The sequence below is a fragment of the Rhipicephalus microplus genome, chromosome 2 (assembly GCF_043290135.1).
Source record: "Rhipicephalus microplus isolate Deutch F79 chromosome 2, USDA_Rmic, whole genome shotgun sequence".
Lineage (NCBI taxonomy): Eukaryota > Metazoa > Arthropoda > Arachnida > Ixodida > Ixodidae > Rhipicephalus > Rhipicephalus microplus.
The window spans coordinates 295,994,311-296,017,113 of record NC_134701.1 but is presented as its reverse complement, the minus strand read 5'-3'; the positions used below and the strand labels follow the sequence as shown (position 1 = coordinate 296,017,113).

The 22,803-nt window shown below is 44.2% G+C and overlaps 1 protein-coding gene across 1 annotated transcript in view; it reads left to right on the top strand.

The window, feature by feature from the left end:
- Positions 1 to 19,993, top strand: part of LOC119162682 (BBSome complex member BBS7) — a 287,576-nt gene extending 267,583 nt beyond the window's left edge. The window contains exon 19 of the mRNA XM_075882301.1: positions 19,464 to 19,993. Coding sequence (XP_075738416.1) covers positions 19,464 to 19,600 — 137 coding nt within the window. The 3' untranslated portion in view covers positions 19,601 to 19,993. The remainder of the gene's footprint in view (positions 1 to 19,463) is intronic.
- Positions 19,994 to 22,803: the final 2,810 nt, after the last annotated feature.

Here is a 22,803-nt window from a genome sequence, read left to right as displayed (position 1 = left end):
AACCGGTTGATGTTACTATTAGTTAGGTGACGATGATCAATACATGCGATAAAATGTCATGCGTGGTGAGTCCAAACGCGACAGTAGTTATTCTATGACAAAATAATTGTCTCAATGGGAGTATGTTAAGCTGAGGAAACAACGAGCTACAGGAGAAGTAAAATGGGCTGAAAGTCATTAATCTAACTGCTTGATTCTGAAGTCGCTGCAAACGTTCGAAGGAAGGAAGGAAGCAACAAAAAGGGAGAAGGCAGGGAGGTTAACCAGAAAGACATCCGGTTGGCTACTCTACACTGGGGAATTAGGGAAGAGGACAAGAAAGACGAGAAAGAGAGAAGAGAGGGAAAAGAAAAAAAAGGTGGGGAGAGACTGACAGTAATTTCACTGCAGCGTGAAGAACTCTACCGCATGTCAGAGGCGTTCACATAAGCCTGTCTTTCTCAGGAAACACAGCAGGGCTTTCACTGCCTTGTGGGCTGTCGAGGCATGTGGACGTTGCTGTAATAGCACCTGCACAGAAAGAGGCTGATCATCCAGTCGCCGCATTGCGTTGGCAAGTATTTGTCTATCTGAGGCAAATCGAGGACAATGGCACAGCAGGTGTTCGATATTTTCGTCAGAGCCGCAAACATCGGACACCGCACTGTCAGTAATTCCGATTAACGTGGTATAAGCTTTCGTGAAAGCAACTAAGGCGATAGAGAAGCGAAGCTGCACGTCGATGTAGGCCGGGTGGAGGCCGGAGTTGTAGTGAAGGGTCGAGCTCGTGCAGTCTTGTACGTCGTATGCTTGGTGTGTTCCACTCAGTCAGTGTGAGACTGCGGGCGAGTTGACGAATCTGCCTCGCCGCATCCGCTCTTGAAAGCGGAATCGGAACGCTGTTCGCTTCTTTATGTGACGTGCGAGCAGCATGATCTGCAAACGTTCGATGTGCGTGAAATATGTGTTGGGCCAAGATGATACGCAATACCCAATATGGCTATGAATATAAGCAAAGTACAAAGTACGTATGATGTGAGGCGGAAAATGGGTTCGTGTCTTGATGATAATGTCAATACCAAATGTAATCTTTTTTAACGAGTGATGCTGCATGTTTATGAAATTTTAGTTCGCTATCTAAGATGACGCAAAGAAATCGCGCTTCACTGGAAATGTTTATGACGGTATTACCAATGTCAAGGGATCGTTGTATGTCAAGTAAAATGCACGGGGAATGGAACAACATAAACACGGTTTTAGTAGCAGTGATCTGAAGATAATTGGCCTGGAACCATAAAGTTATGTTATGTATATCTGTGTTGAGGTCATACTGGAGTGAAGAAACTGATTTAGATGACTGAAAGATTGTTGTGTCGTCAGCGTAAAGTATGCACTTGGTCCTTGTAAGAATGGTAGGTAGATCATTAATAAACATCAAAAATAAAAGTGGGCCTAAAATTGACCCCTGTGGAACACCAACGTTAATTAACTTGGAGGTTGAAAGATGGCCATTAACATGAACCATTTGAGACCGGTTACTGAGGTAGCTCTTAATTAATTTTAGTGGCGGACCAGACATACCAAATGATTCGAGTTTAGCAAGTAGTACGTGATGATTGTTTGTGTCAAAAACCTTTGTCAAATCAATAAACACGGATCCCATAAGTAACCCTCTATTGATAGCTTGTTTAATTTCCTCCGTTAAGGTAATTAGTGCCAGCTCAGTTGAATATCCTTGACAGAATCCGAATTGTTGTGGAGATAAAAGATTAATTTTTTTCAGATAACGCATTATTGCAATGTGGAATAACTTTTCAATTACCTTACCGAAGAAAGTAAGGATACAGATTGGCCTATAATTTTGTACAAAAGTTTTATCACCCTTCTTAAAACTGGAACTATTTTACCAGCCTTAAGGCAGCTCGGAAACACACCCGCTGAAAACAGCTTGCTAATAATTACTGCCAAAGGTGGTGATAATCAGTTTGAAACTATTTTTACTTTAAAAGGATCAATATTATCTAAACCAGCACTTGTGGTCTTCAGTGATGTGATGACCTGAAGGACTTCATCTGCAGACGTGGAATGAAGATAAAAAGAATGAGTACGCCATGGTATATCGCGTAAATGACCTGGTGATTGCTGCGTATCCGCAGATGCGCAGAAATGCTCACTGAACGTGGCGGCCACTCCTACAGGGTCGGTATACATTTCGTCGCCTTGCTTTATTTTTATTGTAAGCTCTGAGCAGTTTTTCATGTTGAGAAATTCTTTCATGATTTGCCAGCAGCGTCTCGTGTTACCTGTGTTTTTACAATGAGATTCCGATAGTAATGGCGCTTAACACGCCTAAGTAAGGAAGATAATGTTGCCGAGTATTTGTGAAAGCGGCATTTTAATGCGAGGTTAAAAGGCTGCGACTTTAGTTTCTTATGAAGGTTATTCTTTTTATTAATGGACTTCAACAACGAGTTGCTTATCCATGGATTTGTAGGGGAACGATACCACTTCGTGACAGTAGTGGAAGTGGGGCATGCTTCTATACCTGAAGCTATTACTTCTGAGAAAGACTCAAAAGCCTTTCCTGAGCAGTCTAGATTAGTCACCGATGTCCAGTCTACTGTGCCAATTATTTGCACAAACTTGTTCGCATCGAATCGGCGTTTCGTAAAGATCTTACTGGCCTTGGCATTTTCGGAGCCCAGAATGAAAAATACGGGATTATGGTCTGTAATGCTATCATCTATTACACCTGCAACGTGTTCAGTGGAAATGTTGGAGATGATATGATCTATTATCGTATTCGAACCTAGTAAATCGTTTCTAGTTGGTGCTGAAATATGCGACGTAAAGCCAAAGCAGCATGAACAGTTCATATATTCTAAGCACGATGCACTATCAGGATCAATAATGTTTATATTAAAATCACCACATAAGACAACGTTTTTATTTTCCCTCACTAGGTTACTAAGAATGATGCTTAACTGATTACAAAAACCGGAATACGATGATGAAGGTGACCGATAAATGGAAGCTATAATAGTACTACGGCTATTCAATGGTATAACACTATGGTTGAATTCAAGCCGAACAGATTCACATAAAATATTGTTATTATGAAGGTTATGTCACTAGGGCGTGTGTAGGTTAAGGATGAGTTGACAAGTATGGCACTACCGCCACCACGACAGAGCTCCCGATTACAGTATTCAGAATAATAACCTGGCAATCCGTACAAGTTACCCTCATTACCAGTCAACCAAGTTTAAGATAAACATATGACAGAGAATAAATGTTTAAGCAAAGAAATCAACGCAACAAAGTCATCCTGGTGCTTTCTAAGACTGCGACTGTTTTGATTGATATGTGGGGTTTAACGTCCCAAAACCACTATATGATTATGAGAGACGCCGTAGTGGAGGGCTCCGGAAATTTAGACCACCTGGGGTTCTTTAACGTGCACCCAAATCTGAGCACACGGGCCTACAACATTTCCGCCTCCATGACTGCGACTGTTTAAGTGAAGTAGTGATAGGGCTTGTGACTTCTCGAGTAGCAATTCTGATGTTTGCTGACACGAGAACGCAGCCATGTTAATCTAAGGTCGGTTTAAAATGGGTACTTATAGGATATCTGAGAATACTCGGAAATCTTCTGCGCATGCAATTCGAAACACGCGACTGTCATCCGCCTTTCTGGCTTCGATTGTACAATTGTCAGTCCAGAGGAGCTTCCACTGGTTGGCTTTCTTAAGCGCAAGTGCCTGTGCAAAAAGGCACTTTCGCTGTGGTGTGAGATGGTCATTCACATACACAGGTTTAGGGCCTGTGCTCTGAGAAAACCCTATATCTGTGGTAGACAGGCGTGCCTTTCTTGCCTTCTTATCGAATTCAGCCTTCTTGTTTCTCGAACAGAATCGCGCAATAATGTTGCTTCCATTCTTTGCGGGTACCCAATGCGCGGCGTCTATGTCTGTATCGGCAATTGGACAACCAATCTTCTCACCGATAACCTGAACGACTGCCAAGCAGTCTTCGCCCTTTGTCTCGGGAATTCCCTTCAGTTCAACATTATTAAGTCGCGAGTATTGTTCGAGATCACACATTTGTTTACTGAGCTTCTTATTCTCATCCTTCAGGACCTTTTTTTTTCTTTAGTTAGTGCCTCATTGTCATTCTTTACACGTTCATAGAGGTCATTGAACATCGCAAGGCTTGTTTTCATCTCTGCGACCTCCTGCCGAAGAGCCTGTAGTTCCTTTGCTAGTTCCGCGCAAGTCGGCATTCTCAAGATAAGTAATGAAGATAAGTAAACTCAAAATACGGAACAAAAGACACAAAATAAAAAAGAAAATAAACTATATTAAACTATAATAAAGGCAGCAGTGGAAGCGAGAAAAAATGCAAAACAGAAAGGAGTGCACCAAGAAGCAACGAACCTGGACAGAGCGAACACAAGGGTCAATGCTTGTACACAGCCGCAACCACTGCGGCCAAAATGACAAGCAATGGCAAACGATGGTCTATTTGTAGGGCTCCTTCTCCGGTAGATGGCGAACGTAGTGGCTGAAGTTCAGTGACGTAGTTGCACGTGCCGAAGATACAGCAGCAGCAGCTAAGCAGTGCTGCCCGGTGAGCCGTGCAGATAAGATTCACCACCTGGACGGAGCGAACACAAGGGTCAATGCTTGTACACAACCGCAACCACTGCTGCCAAAATGCAGCAGTGGTCTTCCTCGTCTGTATACAGTCGTGCGCTGACATTCGCCATCGACGCCTCTTTCTTCAGTGTAACGAAAAAACAAACGTCCACGACTACGCCAGAATATTTTGTCTCCAGGCTCGCTGACACACGCCAACGTGCTCAACTCAACACGGAGGCCAGTCAACAAGACCACAAGCCACGCTAAGCAACGCTATGACAGCTTTCGTCGAGACGTCACGTTCCGTCCTGGAGATAAAGTACTACTTTGTACGCCTGTTCGTACACCGGGATTGTGTGAAAAGTTTCAGTCACGCTTTCTCGGACCTTACGTTGTTTGTGAACGAACATCTCTTGTCAATTACCTTGTCACTACCGTTGAGGGTTCCTCGGACCGTCGATACCGTGTCTCTGAGATAGTCCACGTTTCACGTCTTGAACCATTTGTTCGCCGTACCTTTCCCGCCTAAGTCTCAGCCACGCTGGCCCCTCAAGCGTGCGGGGAAAATAAGTGCGAGCATTATTTATGCGTCCCATCTTTTCATCTCTAAGTTCTCTTCACCACCACTGCAGTTTAGGTTGTGGGGCACAATAAAGAAGATTCTTGAGGGTACAGAACGCCAGCTTACAATATATATATATATATATATATATATATATATATCCAGCGAGTGTCTTCTGTGAATCCAGTGATGAATAGAAATTGGATTGAGCGGACAAACGTGCGAAAACTTTTATTGCTCCTACGTTTCGGCCGGGGTCCGGCCTTCGTCAGGGAATACATTGCAAATGTCAACGTGCTGCTTATATACAATGGGGGCCCCCAACACGTGTCTATTTAATATCAAATGTCACATATGTTTCTTGTTGGTTCATCAAGTTGTTTTAACACAATATTGTTAAATGCATTCGTGGTACATTATCACCCTTGTTATGTTGATCCTTTCCGTGACTATGAAAAACGCCTTTTTTTGCTGCGCAGACTTCACCGTATGTTATCATTTCGTGATATAGTCTTGTCATTATCACATCGTGCTCTTCCACATGTTGATTTGTGTGCCACTGTCATATATGTGACATTTGATATTAAATAGACACGTGTTGGGGGCCCCCATTGTATATAAGCAGCACGTTGACATTTGCAATGTATTCCCTGACGAAGGCCGGACCCCGGCCGAAACGTAGGAGCAATAAAAGTTTTCGCACGTTTGTCCGCTCAATCCAATTTCTATATATATATATATATATATATATATATATATATATATATATATATATATATATATATTCTTTTTTTTATTTCCTTTTTTTCCCTCTTTCCTTGCCCTCTGATTTGAGATTGTATAAAGCTGAGCACCAACAAACTGTATCTTTATTCCTGATGAAGGCCAGACTCTAGGCCGAAACGTCGAAATAAACCACGTTGTGACCGCTCACGGAGGATCTGCTAGACTATATATATATATATATATATATATATATATATATATATATATATATATATATATATATATATATATATATATATATATATATATATATATATATATATATATATATATATTTAAGTTCACGCATTTGGGGCCCCGCCGCTGTGGTCTAGTGGCTAAGGTACTCGGCTGCTGACCCGCAGGTCGCGGGATTGAATCCCGGCTGCGGTGGCTGCATTTCCTATGGAGGCGGAAATCTGGTATGCCCGTGTGCTCAGATTTGGGTGCACGTTAAAGAACTCCAGGTGGCCAAAATTCCCGGAGCCCTCCACTACAACGTCTCTCATAATCAAATGGTGGTTTTGGGACGTTAAGCCCCATATATCAATCAATCACATCAACACGCATTCAAGTCACACGTCACTGCCCCATTAACACTATTCATGCAATGCCCCTTAGCACAGTTACTATTTGTAGGCGGTGCATTTCTCCTCTGACTACGTTAGACTTTAACTAGTTTTAAGACGTCATACTGTCGAAAAGTTGAAATTGACAGTGCGAATTTGTACAGAGACACGCTACATTCAGCTTCGCCAACTGTAAACGTTCGCCGCAAGATTAGCACTCTGAATTTGATTTGTTTTTCGAGGGGGGGAGGTGCAGCAGAACGGCTAATTTTGGTAATAAGTGGTCGCTGTGAATGCTTGTAAATATTTTAGTAGACCCTGAAAAGGTAAATTACGAAAAAAAACTTTGTGGTGTAGCGGGGGCAGATTCTCTTCTTCTCCCCTCTCTACTTACGGCCTCCTGACTCTGTGTGCATTTGAAACGGTATTTTTTTATTTCAATGCTTTTTGAGCACAGCTAACTTGTAGACGCCTCATTGTGGATGCCTGACGAAAAAAGAAAGAATTGTGACAGAAGAAATCAGTATAAGACACGTCCTTCCTGAAATATTTTCGATCTCTCACGAGGGCTTTTATGGAGCACAAATTCAGTATATTCGCGTGTCGTACTTCAAGGGCTATGGCATCATGTACTAGACATGAATGATGGGCAGGTACGAATAAATGTACATCAAGAAAGCGCGACGTAGGAGCCGTAGTGCATAGGAGTTTCTGCACGCCTTGCGCGGCTCTCTCAGTGCTATTCGACTGCAGCGCCGCCGCTACGGGCAACGCGGATGGGATCAGGCAGCCTGGCGCGGTCACGCCACTCAACACTTCTAGTACTCTCTACTTAAAGGACCAGAGTAGCGCATAGGTGCGCCATCTTGCCTGGCTAGCAACCAGCTGTGCGGCGAAGTCGCCCTCTGTTTTTGCAGGCAACACCCCATCCGTGTCTTTTTTTTTTTTTTTGCCGTGCTGCCTATTAGCACACTTGGCTTGCGTCCTTCACACAGTGTTTGCAGTGCTTGAAGGCCGCTTTTCTGCCCGATTACCAACAAAGTGAGACGTAAGAGCTGACTAAATTTTGCAAATTTTTTGAATTTCTGACCGGATAACGAGCAGGAACATTCAGTATTCACGTTACGCTGGTGAAATGCGACATTTGTTGGCTTTGACGGTACACGAACTTACCCGATTAATCTCGATGAATATAACTCAACGAAGAGTTACCCATAAATAACTTAATGAACACTGCCTTGGGCTTTTGAAGTGCGTAAGAGCATAACGGCGTATTCTTTGCACAATTCACGTTGTGTGACGCACGACTGTTACTTAACTGTTCTAAAACAAGTTATTTCACATTTAAACGCAAACTATTACCCGATATGCAGCCTACATAAAGTAATTTTAGAGTTTTGCTTGAAGTTTTCACGTAGTCTTGTGGTAGAGTATTGGACTACCGCTTAAAGAGCTCGGGTTAGATTCCCAAAAGCGCCCCTTTTTTACGTGAGATTTTCTTTTGTTATTTCGTGCTATAATGGTCATCTACGGCGCTGGAATCGGCCCTTGTGATTTCAATAGCTTTCGCTGTAAAACACAGCAAATTCTACAACCACGGTCTTTAAGCTACGTCAGGCGAGAATAAATATATTTCCTTTTTATGTAAATAAGTAATTCCTAATCAGGCTCCATTTGAAAAATTGTGAATGCGCAACGAAAAACAGCACAGTTCTCTTTTAGCGTGTACACTACAAACGAAGGAGCAATCAGCAGCGGGTAAAACTTGCAAAATGTATTTTACCACTTTACCCAGTCATTGTAACATTTCGATGGCAGCGATGGTAGAACTGCAGACCTGGTGCGCGCATAGAGCTGACGCAGAGTCACCCGCACGCATCTATGACCCGCGTTCAGAAAATTTGCGAATACCAGCCGTATTCCAATTTGCGAATACCAGCCGAATAACAGATGGGCTATATATACAATTGGCACTTTTTATTATGTTTGAGTGTTTTTAATAAGTTTAATATGTAGTAAGCCTTTCGGAAAGCAATAATTAATTTCCACAAAACTGGCATGATAAAAAGAGTCGTCACCAATTAATGTTGTGACAACGTTACTTACACTCGGGTTTCTCGTGAAACAATCGACCGCATATAGGCTCATATGAGGAACACTGTGCTCTGGATTTCGTAGAGACTGCTGACAAAACGAGCGCATGATTTAATCATAGTTTCGATACTTCTCCTCTCTTTGTAGTTTGCCAGTAGCCACCTATGATGTAACGCAGCTGAAAGCGCTGATTGAGTAGGGAGCTAGGCGGATCTGTGCAAATTTCGATTGACATTTTTTTTCGGGGTCGGCAGGCTTTTGAAACAGTGAATGTATCGACGCAATTTCAGCGTGCCTGCATATTTAATCGTGCACCATGGCGCATAGCAGGTACGTCCACTGATAAAGGCTCAGAAACGCATTAAACGCGCTGAAAACGAGCAATTACACGCTTTCGCAGGCGCGGGCGCGCACGCTCCCAATGCAGACGCTTCCGCGATCTTCAGTACCATGTAACTACAGCGCCGCCCCTACAGTCATCCACCGGAGAATCAGCCGAGATGCGGCGCGGCCGCCTCGTTCACTCCACTGCCCCATTCTAGTACACTGTAGTTGCGTTATTGTGTGCAAATGCACTTTATAAGCGACTCTGAATCCGCCGTCCGAGGTGCGCCCTCTCCTCTCTCCTAGCAACGGCGAGAGGAGTGGAGAGGAGCGTCTGTAGCAACGGCGCAGCGACATCACACACCACGTGATTGCGCAAGCTCCGCCCTTCGCTTAGTGGCGGCACGCGCCCGCGCAGCAACGACTTGCTCAAGATCGGCAAGTCGTCATAGGTACGGATCCATCGCAGGCATCCACCTCGACTGCGATACCTCCAACAACGAGTACAACGCAATCGAATGCGAGCATTGCACGCGTCGTTAAAGACGTCGCGCCGGTTGAAGACAAGGCAGCGCGGCGAAGGGCCCGTGATAGCGAGCGCGATCGGGCGATGCGGGCCGTGGACATAAACATCTTTATAGTGCGAATTTACTCTCACATATACGCGTAAACTCACCAAGATTTCCCGAGAGGGTCTAATGGTTTCTGGGAAACGCAATGTGATCACACGGGGGAGTTTACGTTAACTCATTGGCGAATGCCAACGGATTTTAACTTTATTCTCCCTCATAGCATCACCCCATGCATCCGCACTTAACCATGTTCACCCTCGGGGAAATGCTCGGGAGTTTTTATTTATTACTTTTCTTGCACTATTCGACAATGTCTGCATCTCTGCTGGGTATTTCAATAAATGTATTCAAAGTCATCAAAAATGAAAAAAAAATGTATGCTGTGGCACTCGGACCATATTAGTTATGATACTAAACTTTTACGTTTAATGCGCTCAGGTAGCGTCAACGTCACAAAGAATTGAAGCTTATGCGAAGAACTCATCCTAATTTTGAGCAATAGAAAAATTATCATCATCATCATCACCATCATCATCAGCCTGACTACGTCCACTGCAGGACAAAGGCCTCTCCCATGTTCCGCCAGTTAACCCGGTCCTCTGCTTGCTGCTGCCAATTTATACCCGCAAACTTCTTAATCTCATCTGCCCACCTAACCTTCTGTCTCCCCCTAACCCGCTTGCCTTTTATGGGAATCCAATTAGTTACCCTTAACGACCAGCGGTTATCCTGTCTACGCGCTACATGCCCGGCCCATGTCCATTTCTTCTTCTTCATTTCAGCTATGATATTCTTAACCCCAGTTTGTTCCCTAATCCATTCTGCTCTCTTCTTGTCTCTTAAGGTTACACCTACCATTGTTCTTTTCATTGCTCGCTGTGTCGTCCTCGATTTAAGCTGAACCCTCTTTGTAAGTCTCCAGGTTTCTGCTCCTTAGCTAAGTACCGGCAAGATACAGCTGTTATAATCCTTCCTCTTGAGGGATAGTGGCAATCTACCTGTCATAATTTGAGAGTGCTTGCCAAATGTGCTCCACCCCATTCTTATTCTACTAGTTACTTCAGTCTCGTGGTTCCGCTCCGCGGTTATTACCTGCCCTAAGTAGACATAGTCTTTTACAACTTGAAGTGCACTATTACCTATTTCGAAGCGCTGCTCTTTTCCGAGGTTGTTGTGCATTACTTTCGTTTTCTGCAGATTCATTTTAAGACCCACCTTTCTGCTCTCCTTGTCTAACTCCGTAATCAGGAGTTGCAATTCGTCCCCTGAGTTACTCAGCAATGCAATGTCATCGGCGAAGCGCAGGTTACTAAGGTACTCTCCATTACCTCTTATCCCTAACTGTTCCCATTCTAGGCTTCTGAAAACCTCCTGTAAGCACGCGGTAAATAGCATTGGGGAGATTGTGTCCCCCTGCCTTACACCCTTCTTGATTATATTCTGTTGCTTTCTTTATGAAGCACTATGGTAGCAGTTGATCCCCTGTAGATTTCTTCCAGGATGTTTATATATACTTCATCGACCCCCTGATTCCGCAGTTTCTGCATGACGGCTGATATTTCTGCTGAATCAAACGCCTTCTCGTAAAATATGAAGACTATGTATAGTGGTTAGTTTTATTCTGAGCATTCCTCTATTACCTGATTGATAGTAGGAATGTGGTCGAATAATGAGTAGTCTGTTCAAAATCCTGCTTGTTCCTTTGGTTGATTTAATTCTAATGTTTTCTTTACTGTGTTAGCAATTACCTTTGTAAATAGCTTGTATACTACAGAGAGCAAGCTAATCGGCCTGTAATTCTTCAAGTCCTTGTCATCTCCTTTCTTATGTATTAAGATGCTGTTAGCGTTCTTCCAAGGCTCTGGTACTCTTCCCGTCAGGAGACACCTCGTAAACAGGGTGGCTAGTTTTTCTAACACAATCTGTCCTCACTCCTTCAGCAGATCTGATTTCATTTCATTTCATTTCATTTATTTTCTCTCAATGCACAAGGCGTTACAGAGAGGAGTGGTGAAAAAAAAACTGTACAAACAAATGGAGCATGTTTAAAAAGGGTATGCGTTTATGGTATTCTTGAAGTTGGTCGGGTCAGTGATGGATGCGATGGAAGCGGGAAGGTGATTCCAGTCCGTGCTTGTTTTGGGCACGAATGAATTAAAATGGAGGTTTGTACGGCTGCTTGGAATTCCAACTTTGAAGTGGTGATCGCTGCGGGATGAAATGTAGGATGGCGGCAAAAAAAGCGAGTTACTCAGTGAGTGCATGGTATGGTACAACTTGTGAAAGAGGCACAAGCGCGAGATTTTGCGGCGAAATGATAGGCTGGGTAGATTTAAGGTTGACTTCATATGGGTTACGCTTGCTGTACGGGAATAGTTCGACAAAATGAAACGAGCGGCGCGATTTTGAATTTCTTCGATGCTACTGATATGGATGTTTACGTGGGGTTCCCATACAGATGATGAATATTCTAGCTTTTGTCGGACAAATGTTTTATAGAGCAGAAGTTTCAGTTGCATCGGGGCAAGGGAGAAGTTACGGCGTAAATAACCAAGTGTGCGGTTAGCATTGTTTTTAATAATGTCAATGTGAGACTGCCAGGAAAGGTTGTCAGAAATTGTAATGCCAAGGTACTTGTATGAGCTAACTTTAGTAAGGAGAGAATTATTAAGTACATAGTTAGTAGAAATATTACATGTTCGACGTGAGACTCTCATTACTTTGCATTTAGTAACATTAAGCTTCATTAGCCAAGTATCGCACCAAGAAGAAACATTGTCTAAGTCACACTGAAGGGCAAGGTGGTCAGAAGGGGTTTTAATTTCTCGGTAAATAACACAGTCATCGGCGAAAAGTTTAATAGAAGAAGAGATGTTATGTGGCAAATCGTTAATGTAAATCAGGAAGAGTAGTGGGCCAAGAACGGATCCTTGGGGGACGCCAGAGGTTACGGGTGAGAGGGGAGAGTTGCATTCATTCGCAGTTACAAATTGGGAGCGGTCTATTAAAAAGCATTCAATCCATTTTAATATGTTAGCATCAAGATTAAGTTTGCTTAGTTTTAGCAGTAGCAGTTTATGGCATACAGTGTCAAAAGCTTTAGCAAAGTCGAGAAAAATACAGTCAACAAGGGAAGAAGCGTCAATGGCAAGAAAAAGGTCATTAGTAAGGCAGAGAAGTTGGGTCTCGCATGAGTACTGTTTCCGGAATCCATGCTGGTTATCACTAAGGAACGAGTTGTTTTCTAAGAAAGTGATTATGTGGGAGTAGATGACGTGTTCCATGAGCTTACACGGTATACTTGTTAACGATATGGGCCTGTAATTGCGGGGGTTATGAACGTCACCTGATTTGTGAAGAGGAACCACCTTTCCCGCTTTCCAGTCGCCCGGGAGGCAATGACATTCCAAAGACTGTGTGAAAAGCTTACATAAAATGACAGATGAGTAAACAGAGGTATTATGCAAAAAATTTGCACAGATACCGTCTTCACCTGGAGCACTGGCTAATTTCAAGTTTTCTATCAATTTTTGTATGCCGACACAGTCAAATAAAAGGGGTTCCATGGCAACAAAGTTGTGGGTGGGGGTATCGGGAAAGGAAAGCGCTGTAGGTTTAACAAAGCACGATGAAAACACAGAGCTTAAAATGACACAACACTCTTCTTTTGGTACACGGCTGTTATCATCATGGATTAATTCTATCGCCTTGTTTTCATTTCCCCTAATCATCTGCCAAAATTTCTGAGGGTTAGTTGCAAGCAGAGAGGGAAGCGTTTGTTGATAATAATTTTCTTTTGCGACGGATAATGCGCGAGTGTACTCGTCAGCTGCGTGATGATAAGCGGACCACCTTTCCGCGTTGTTAGTTAGCTTTGCCCTTCGAAAAATTCGTTTCTTTTTATTCAGTAGTCGTTTTAGTGTAAGCGTGAACCAAGAGGACTTTGCGCTTTGCCTAATTCTGCGGAGCGGAATAAAACGATTGGTAAGTTCTGCTACCTTCTGCTTAAACAAATTCCAGTTTTGTTGCACGGACCTTTCCAGAAATTGCGAAAGGTAATCGTTTAGGAAAAGCTGAAGCTCATTATTAATTGAAACATAGTCGGCTCTTTTGTAGTCCCTAAAAACTTTTGAGCTATCATTTCTTTTAGTTATTTTAGTCATGTTAAAATGAATAGCTAGATGGTCGCTTATGCCCGGAATAACTGATAGGGATTTAATTAGGTCGGGATGCGTGGTCAGCACCAAGTCTAGAACTGAGGAGGTGGACGAGGTAATGCGGGTTGGAGCGTTAACCAGCTGGGTAAGGTTAAAGTCTGAACACACATCAAGAAAGGCAGCACTGTCAGGAGAAGTTGATGAAATAATTGGGAAAGGGGGAGACCACGAAACATCAGGGAAGTTAAAGTCACCTAGGAGAAACATAGGCGCAGCCGGAAACCTTACTTGCAACTTATTTAGTACATCGTGTAATTCATTTGCGAAACCGGTAGTAAGGCTATGAGGCCGGTAGCAGCCACAAACAACGATATCTTTGTGGTTAATGCGAACACACGCGACAACAATTTCAAGCGGTGAAACAACAGGCACACTGAACGAGCAATTCTCGTCGCTAATGGCAATCAATAAGCCGCCCGCGCGCCTCGTACCCCGGTCACAGCGGTAGAATTTAAACTTTTTTGAACAGTTAAATATTTCGTTATTTTCAATTTCCGCGGACAGCCAAGTTTCAGTTACTACGACGACATCAGCTAGACATGTATCTATTAGCGCAGATAGGGCATCACGCTTGTTAGTAACACTTCGAGAATTACATAGCAAAAAAGAAAATTCATGAGCTCGAAAATGCTTATCTAGCTATCGATGTGAAGGAGGAGCGCTGGCCCCTGCGCATTCTGCATTGCTTACTTCGGGAGCAACGTGGACGGGGTTATCATAAATAGGTTCTGCCTCGGTTACACGATCGGTGACCGGACAATAAACGTAGGCTTTCTTGTTGATTAGTATCTTGTTATACTTCAAGTGATATGGCTGCCCAGTGCTTTTCGCGAAATTTAAAAGCTTTTTCTGCACGTGGCGCGTGGCCTTGCAGAAATCTTCGCTAACTGACACGGGGGTGCTGCGAAGCATCGATTTCTTAGTAAAGACACTTTCTCTTGTTTTAAACGAACTGAAGCGAACAATAACAGGTCGACATTTGTTCTGTACATATGTTCCAAGCCTGTGTGCACGGGAGATGGCTTCATTAGGAAGTTCCAGTTTAAGAGACGCAGACAGGATTTCACGAATTTTTTAGCTCCGACTCGGCCCAGGTTTCTGAGGCAGAATCCAATATCCCATAAAAAATTAGGTTCTCCCTACGAGAGCGATCCTCGAAGTCATCAAGCCGTGAACTGAGAGCGACACTTTCATGTCGCACGGCAGCCGTTACAAGACCTTGTATCTGTGCATTGTCGGGAACGCTCTCGAGGGTAAGAACCTTCTGTTCAAGTACAGTTAGTAGGGTGGTTAAATCTGTTACTTTGGCATCAAGTAGCAACTGGTTTTCTTTAACTTCGTTAATAGTCTTCTGCAAGTTGTCATGACGCTCATCCAAGTGTGCGGTTAGTTTGCTGATGGCGGCTAATACTTCGCTATTCGGACCAGGATTCTGTTCAATATCCCCGCAAAGAAGAAGTTCCTTTATAACAACAAAACACTCTGCGACTATATCAAGCAACACATGTGGGCATGGAAGGAGCAGCAGACAATAGTTGCTAGATCGCTTAGCGCTATAATCTTGGAAGGGACCAACCTGTACAAAAAGCAAAAAGTGGTTGGATGAGACCATGGTGGCGGCCGCTCCGTTCCACTGCCCACTGAGGCGCGCGGTGCAAGGCTGGCTGTATTTGTAGTTTTCTGGGTGGCTTGACGATGTCGATGCGGTTGGCTTGGTGGCAGCGTAAGGGGTTACCGGAACGGGAGGTTGAAGTGGCTCCGGGCAACAACGGCTCGGTTCGGGCTGGGGAGGGCACGTGCCGTTTGGCGTGCCAGGCGCATGTGGTTCCACGCAGTCTGGCGAGCTCGTGCTGATGACTGCGAACAACTGTACAAAAAGCAAAAAGTTGTTGGATGAGACCATGGTGGCGGCCGCTCCGTTCCACTGCCCACTCATGTTACCTGATCCTCACCAGCAGCTTTGCCTCTTTGCATGCTCTCCTAAGCTTTTATGACTTCTTCTATGATTACTGGCGGGGTGTCATCTGGATTACTGCTAGTTCTTGTAGTCGTGGTTAAAGTCGTGGTTGGCCCGGCTACTGTACAGATCTCTGCAAAACTCCACCGCTATTTTAACTATCCTATCCATATTGGTAGTTATTTTGCCTTCTTCGTCCCCTAGCGCATACATCCGATTTTTGCCTACCCCAAGTTTCCTCTTTACTGCTTTGACGCTTCCTCCGTTTTTCAGAGCGTGTTCAATTCTCTCCGTGTTATACCTTCTTACATCGGATGCCTTAAGCCCATTAATCAACTTCGAAAGCTCTGCCAGTTCTATTTTGTCTGTTGTACATGAGACTTTCATGATTAGACGCTTCTTAATGAGATTCTTCGTTTCCTGGGAAAGCTTGCCAGTGTCCTGTCTAACTACCCTGCCTCCAACTTCCACTGCACACTCCGTAATGATACTTGTCAAATTATGATTCATTGTATCTATGCTAAGGTTGGTTTCCTCACTAAGAGCCGAGTACCTGTTCTGAAGTGAGACTCTGAATTCCTGTGCCTTCCATCTCAGTGCTAGCTCACTGATTGGCTTTTTGCGTATCAGTTTCTGTCGTTCCTTCCTCAAGTCTAGGCGAATTCGAGACCGTACCATTTTATGGTCACTGCATCGTACCTTGCCAACCACTTCCACATCCTGCACGATGCCTGGGTGTGCACTCATTATAAATTCTATTTCGTTCTTATTTTCGCTATTAGGGCTCCTCCATGTTCGCTTAAGGTTCTTCGCTTCCGGTAGAAGGTATTCGACATTCGTAAATTATTGCGTTCTGCGAATTCTACTAATAGCTCCCCTCTGGCATTTCTAGTACCAATGCCATAATCTCCTACTGCCTGGTCTCCAGCCTGCTTCTTCCCTACCTTTGCATTAAAGTCTCCCATCAGTATTGTATACTGTGTTTTTACCTTACTCATTGCCGATTCCACGTGTCATAGAAGCTTTCAACTGAAGCGTCATCATGGCTGGATGTAGGTGCGTAAACCTGTACCACCTTCATCTTGTATCTCTTATTCAGTTTAATTACGATATTTACCATCCTTTTATTAATGCTATAGTATTCCTCTATGTTGCCAGCTATGTTTCTGTTAATTAGGAACCCCACTCCCAGTTCTCTTCTGTCAGCCAAGCCCCAATAGCAAAGGACGTGCCCATTCTGTAGCGCCGTATAGGCCTCATCTGTCCTCCTAACCTCACAGAGCCCTACTATATCCCATTTAACACCCTCTAGCTCCTCGAATAGTACAGCTAGACTTCCCTCGCGGCGATGGCGTAGTGGTTAGAGCATCCGCCTCGCATGCAAGAGGTCCGTGGTTCGAATCCCGGTACCGCGCAGTTCCCAACCGGATAAAAAAAAATCCGCGTGTTGATGGAACTGCATAAAGAGGCCTGGGGTGCGGCCTCCTCGAATAGTACAGCTAGACTTCCCCCCCTAGATAAGGTTCTAGCGTTAAACGTTGCCAAGTTCAGGTTCCAACAGCGGCCTGTCCGGATCCAGAGATTCTTAGCACCCTCTGCTGCGTTGCAGATCTGACCGCCGCCGTGGTCAGTTACTTCGCAACTGCTGGGGACTGAGGGCCGTGAGTTATTTGATCTATGCATGTGGGAGGTAGAAAAATCGGCTTATAGTAAATGTTGTGGCATAACGAAATCAACCAACAACCGAAGCAAAGAAGACGCACTTGTGCAGTGCGCCTCTTCGTCGCTTCGTGTGTGCGTTTTTAGCCCGCGCCCGCAGTTCGCGGAAGATCTACATAGCTTCCCGTTTCAACGTTGAAAGAGGTGCTCTTTCGTAGCTTAGTGGCTAATGCCTCGCAATCCCAAGCAAGTGGTTGGACGTTCAAATCTGGGTGCAGGAGTCTTTTTCTGGATTATTTTTCTTCCTTGCGTTTTCATATATGTATGCATATTGACGCCGGCGGCAAAATCCAGCCGAAGTTGTCCATATAATTGCTATTGCAATAAAACCAGGCCAATAGAGCATGAAACCTCCCGACTTGCAGCGCGCGGTGCTAACCACTGTGCCACGGAGCGTACATTCGCGAGAATGCTAAGAAGCCATAAACCACACACTACTTTGCGTTCCTCAGAGCTCTCGAACTTTTTGCGCGTTTTTATTATCAGTAGCGAGATGGCGCGACGGCCTCGCTTTGGGAGCGCCCTAAAGGTCGTCGCCACTAGAGAGCGTGGTCTGTCTTGCGCGCGCGCTTATCAGACTCGTAATTCCGGAGACGACGAAGGTCACTTCGCTCGCTGCCGCGGCTACGAAAGGAGTGCACTGCTGACACACGTCGAAGTGAAAATTCTGACAGCTGTTCGCGCATGTTCTGTGTATGCTTGTGCGCTCGTTCCATGCGTCGGACCTTGTGTTTGAACAGTGCGCTAAATTTAGTGTCGAGCTGTGACAGTTGTCCGTTCGCGTTCATCCTGCGTATTTCAATTCCGTGCGTATTTTTTGCTTGAGGTGCGCTCTACAAGTTTCGAGCTGCTTGCCATTGTTCACGTGACGGCGAAATTTGTTGCTGATGCTGAAAGAATGCTCAAGTACCTCTGTGAAGACACGTTTCACTTTATTGTTATACCGATTCATAGGTAGGAGGATCAGCCACATTTTTCACGTTTATTTTTTGTCTGTGCTTCTTCAGTGTTGCTATCAATGGCTCAGTGTCCTCTTTGTACCGATTCTGTACTCGTCTTGTATGCTCGCATAAATGACTTCCGTTGGCTATTCGGTCTTGTAAAAGTGACATAAATAATTACTACTACGGCTTGAGGAGAATATAAGGTGCACTTCATGACATGTAATCTTCGATTATAATCTGCGTAATGTGAGTGAATTCTTGTGCATTCACAAATAAGCTGGCATAGCAAATTAAATTGAGCACCTAAGTTATTATTTAAATATTTTGGAGTGCCCCGCCGCGGTGGTCTAGTGGCTAAGGTACTCGGCTGCTGACCCGCAGGTCGCGGGATCCAATCCTGGCTGAGGGGGCTGCGTTTCCGGTGGAGGCGGAAACGTTGTAGGCCCGTGTGCTCAGATTTGGGCGCACGTTAAAGAACCCCAGGTGGTCAAAATTTCCGGAGCCCTCCACTATGGCGCCTCTTATAATCATATGGTGGTTTTCGGACGTTAAACCCCACATATCAATCAAATATTTTGGAGTACGTGAGCAGCCTGAGAGTCAGGCAACACTAGGGCACATTATAAAGAGCAAGGAGCTAGCTGTGCGAGCGTTCGCATTTTGGCGTACGATATTGCTCCGTGGTCAGCCGTTCATGACCTCGAAATAATGTGGCTTTTTTTCAGCTTGACACTGAAATTCAGCGGTTTGCAGTGGCTGAAACTATGGCAGAAAAGACTTTGCTCCTGGCTGCTCATGACGATACACTCGCTATTGCAGTGGGTGAGATTTTCAGCCCATCACTTCTCACTGAAATATTTTTGCGGCCCATTTTTGATATCTGTACAGGCATAATAGACCCTTTCCTTTTAGTTTTCGCTGAAATCTACAAACTTTTGGCTAAGCGTTCCATGGCCACAGCGATGCAGTAAAGGAAATTCTGGCTAAGTGTGAGCTACTTTATGTACAGCAACAAGCCACAGCTTTCCACGGCACTCTGTTGAAGGCACAAAAAATCTCGCAGCCTTTTTTTCCCTAAACATGCGAGGTTATTTATAGACGCCGTTTCTTCTCACGCAGGAATGATCACCGACCTCTACATTGACGTGTACAAGTTTAAAGGAATCAATGTGAAGAGCAAGGTTCCTGCGCTGCTCCAAGTCCTCGACCACTACGATTTCAGTGCGCTTGTCGCGTTTTTCAATCACAATGCATAATCTTCACCAACGTGCAGGAAGTTCATGCAGCTCTTGGTCAATACCATTAATTTGTTAAGGTATTGGAGAATTTCTTTTTTTTTTTGCACGACTGCTTGATGTCATAATAGCTCAGGTTGTACGCCTCAAAACCATAGCCCTCGTGTAAGGGAAACCGAGCAGTTGTGGGACACCCGGAATCACTATAGTAATGGTAAGTTCAATACGACTAAGAACGCGCAAAGAGCTATAAAGTACGCTTGATAAAAAATGTTGCGCAATCTTCGTATGTAAAAATCTGTAAACAGGATTTCTGAGCTGCCATTTTGACAAAAGTGGACTTGTTGCGCAGTCCAGGTCAGAGGGACCCTCCCACATTCACTCAATGGCCACCAAATAAATGTTTTCTCTCTCTCCCTTGCCTTCTTCAGGCCTAGAACCTCTTCAAGGCTAGAGCCTCTGTTTATATATTTTCTATTTTTTATTCCTGCCAGTTTTTACATAATGTGCTGGCAATATACAAATGTGAATATCTTACAATTGCCTTTTAATCTACTAGTTCCAAGTACCCAGGCATTGCATTCTCATGCAATACAAGTAAATTTAAAAAAAATGTTAAAACACATTGTAGGTGACGCAAAAATTATTCGTATCGGTCAGGTTAGTAGACAGTAAAGCGAATTCAACCGTTCACTGTACCATGGAGGTACCACAGTTGAAACAAAACTTGAAGAACACATCCCTAGCAGCCGATGGAAAATAAACTCATACGCCGGCTTTCAATCTCCTGTACTTCCTCTAGTACCTTTTTGCAGCCACACTGATTGCCACCCAAACGGTAAGTGACACTAAATACGCTGGACAAGCTCATTCATCGAAGGCGCAAGGCAAGGAGGATAGAGCACACCAGTGTTTCTGTGGCAGCTGCCTTAGTACATTACATGGGCCCTAAAGTCCATTCGCTGGACGAACATACTTTGTCAGTGCCACCGTGGGAGCGTTGTGAAACGACCACTAGCAAGCCTCTGGGATGTATCCATCTCAGTGTATCCAGTTTCGCTCTTCATTTTCGCATCTCAGAAACTCGAACTGAGAGCATAAGCAGATGCCGGGCTGACTTCATCTACACTGCACCCTTCCTTGCAGTGCCCTTCTGACCCACTTGCCGACCGGACTTGCTCTTGTGTTAGAGATCCCGATTACATTGTTACTGGCAGAGCTGCTCGCTCTCTGCGATAGCGTTGCAGTACATCAGTCGCTCGTCGAGATGCAGCACCCATGAAATCTCATATTTTACGTGGAATTGACGCAAACTGTTTGCGCACTCCGGCGCGTTAGCCATTTTGTGGATGTTACAGCGCAATTTCATCATTGTGCTCCAGCTTATTCGGGCACAGTTCAAGTGTGCTGAATTCGCCGATATAGTGTTGTGGTTCAGGCGCGGCAGATGGCACTTGTCATCCTGTCATTTACTCCTATACTCTGCTCCTGCTGCCACCTTCTCACACTGTGGACGCTCAAAAATAAAATCTTCGGGGCACCGCGTGAGCTCTCATTCCGTCGTCTTGACCTCCCGAGTGGACTTACTCGCTATAGGAGGAGGCAGTAACCTCCTTGGTTTTAGAAAGGTTTTGCGAGCGTTGGACCACAGTGCCATTAATACAGCTGAACTAGTATATACCATGAACTCGAGGTGGTTAAAGTTGGGAAGTAGACCCGAAGCGCAAGCCGTAAGAAAGTGTGCGTGTGCCAGCTCTCGTTTAGTCCTTGGAATGTCCGCTGGATGGCGGTGCTTCTGTATGAAGAATATATGATGAAAAGATGCGAGATGGTGGTACTTGGAGTGTTGAATAGATGGACGAACGGACACACACACAGAGATGCATGGATGGACGCATGAACGGACGCAAAGGCGGATGCATGAACGAACGCAGGGACGGGCGCACGAACAGACGCATGGACGGTCACACAGACGGACGCATGGACGGACGAATGCTTCGCCCCACTCTACATCATTCACCCCGTGGATATGCTGCCTGTGGTTCGAGCTACCACTGAGCTACCACGGCGGCTATCCCCCCGCCACTTTATCGGGTACACATGCGAATTTAAACATGGGAGTGTCCGTCAGCGCCACCAGTAGCCATGGCGGTGAGTGTAGCACACTCTTTATGAGCCTGTTTGGCGTCACGTAGCACGTGAACTTATTACTAGCTGGCCGCTGACCAATAGTCTCTCGAATATAACCTAAATGCACCAAGTCTGCCTGTACGAGACCCTCGTTGATGGGTAGAGAAAGAAGTGTACATCTAAGGTCTCATTTTTTCGTGTTTGACACAGTATTAATGATATCTAAAGGACAATAATGCCAAGAAAAGTATAGGGGATATTATTAGACCAAATAGTATAGTAAATGTGTGAAGAACTTGCCGTGGGCAGGAATACACACACGCACACACACACACACACACACACACATATATATATATATATATATATATATATATATATATATATATATATATATATATATATATATATAGTGGGAGTAATAATTCAATGGGCAGGTTAGTCTTCGTGAAGGTATGGGATATGGCAGAACGGGAGCGTTGTCAACAAGGATAAATATATTTATTTCCTAACAGTTTCCGGAGGGGTCCTCCCTTCATCAGGGGATGAGTTATCTCATCACGGAATCTCTCATCCCCTCATGAAGGGAGGACCCCTCCTGAAACTGTTGGGAAATAAATATATTTATCCTTGTTGACAACGCTCCCGTTGTGCCATATCCCATACGTATATATATATATATATATATATATATATATATATATATATATATATATATATATATATATATATATATATATAACTCTTTTTCGAATAAAATGAAGTTTTGATTTCGCCTTCGTCGGTATACAATAATAAAAAGGCTTTACGTTTAAAACTTCTCGCGGTCATGCCACCATGCATGATTCAAGTGGCGTATCGAAAAGCAACCACTTTATTAGTTGAATACACGGGCCAAGAAAGGGAGCGAGGGGGCTTGGTTATTAAAATATCCGGATTGGTTTGAAAAACTGTAGCAGTGTAAATTTAAGCAAAAAACATGGGAGATAGATCGTGTGCATTGTTTCATATGCTGGAATATACGGTGCATTCACTGGGTCCCAACAGAGTAAAAAGCATGATTGATAAGTTTATTGACATTATAGAATGAATCT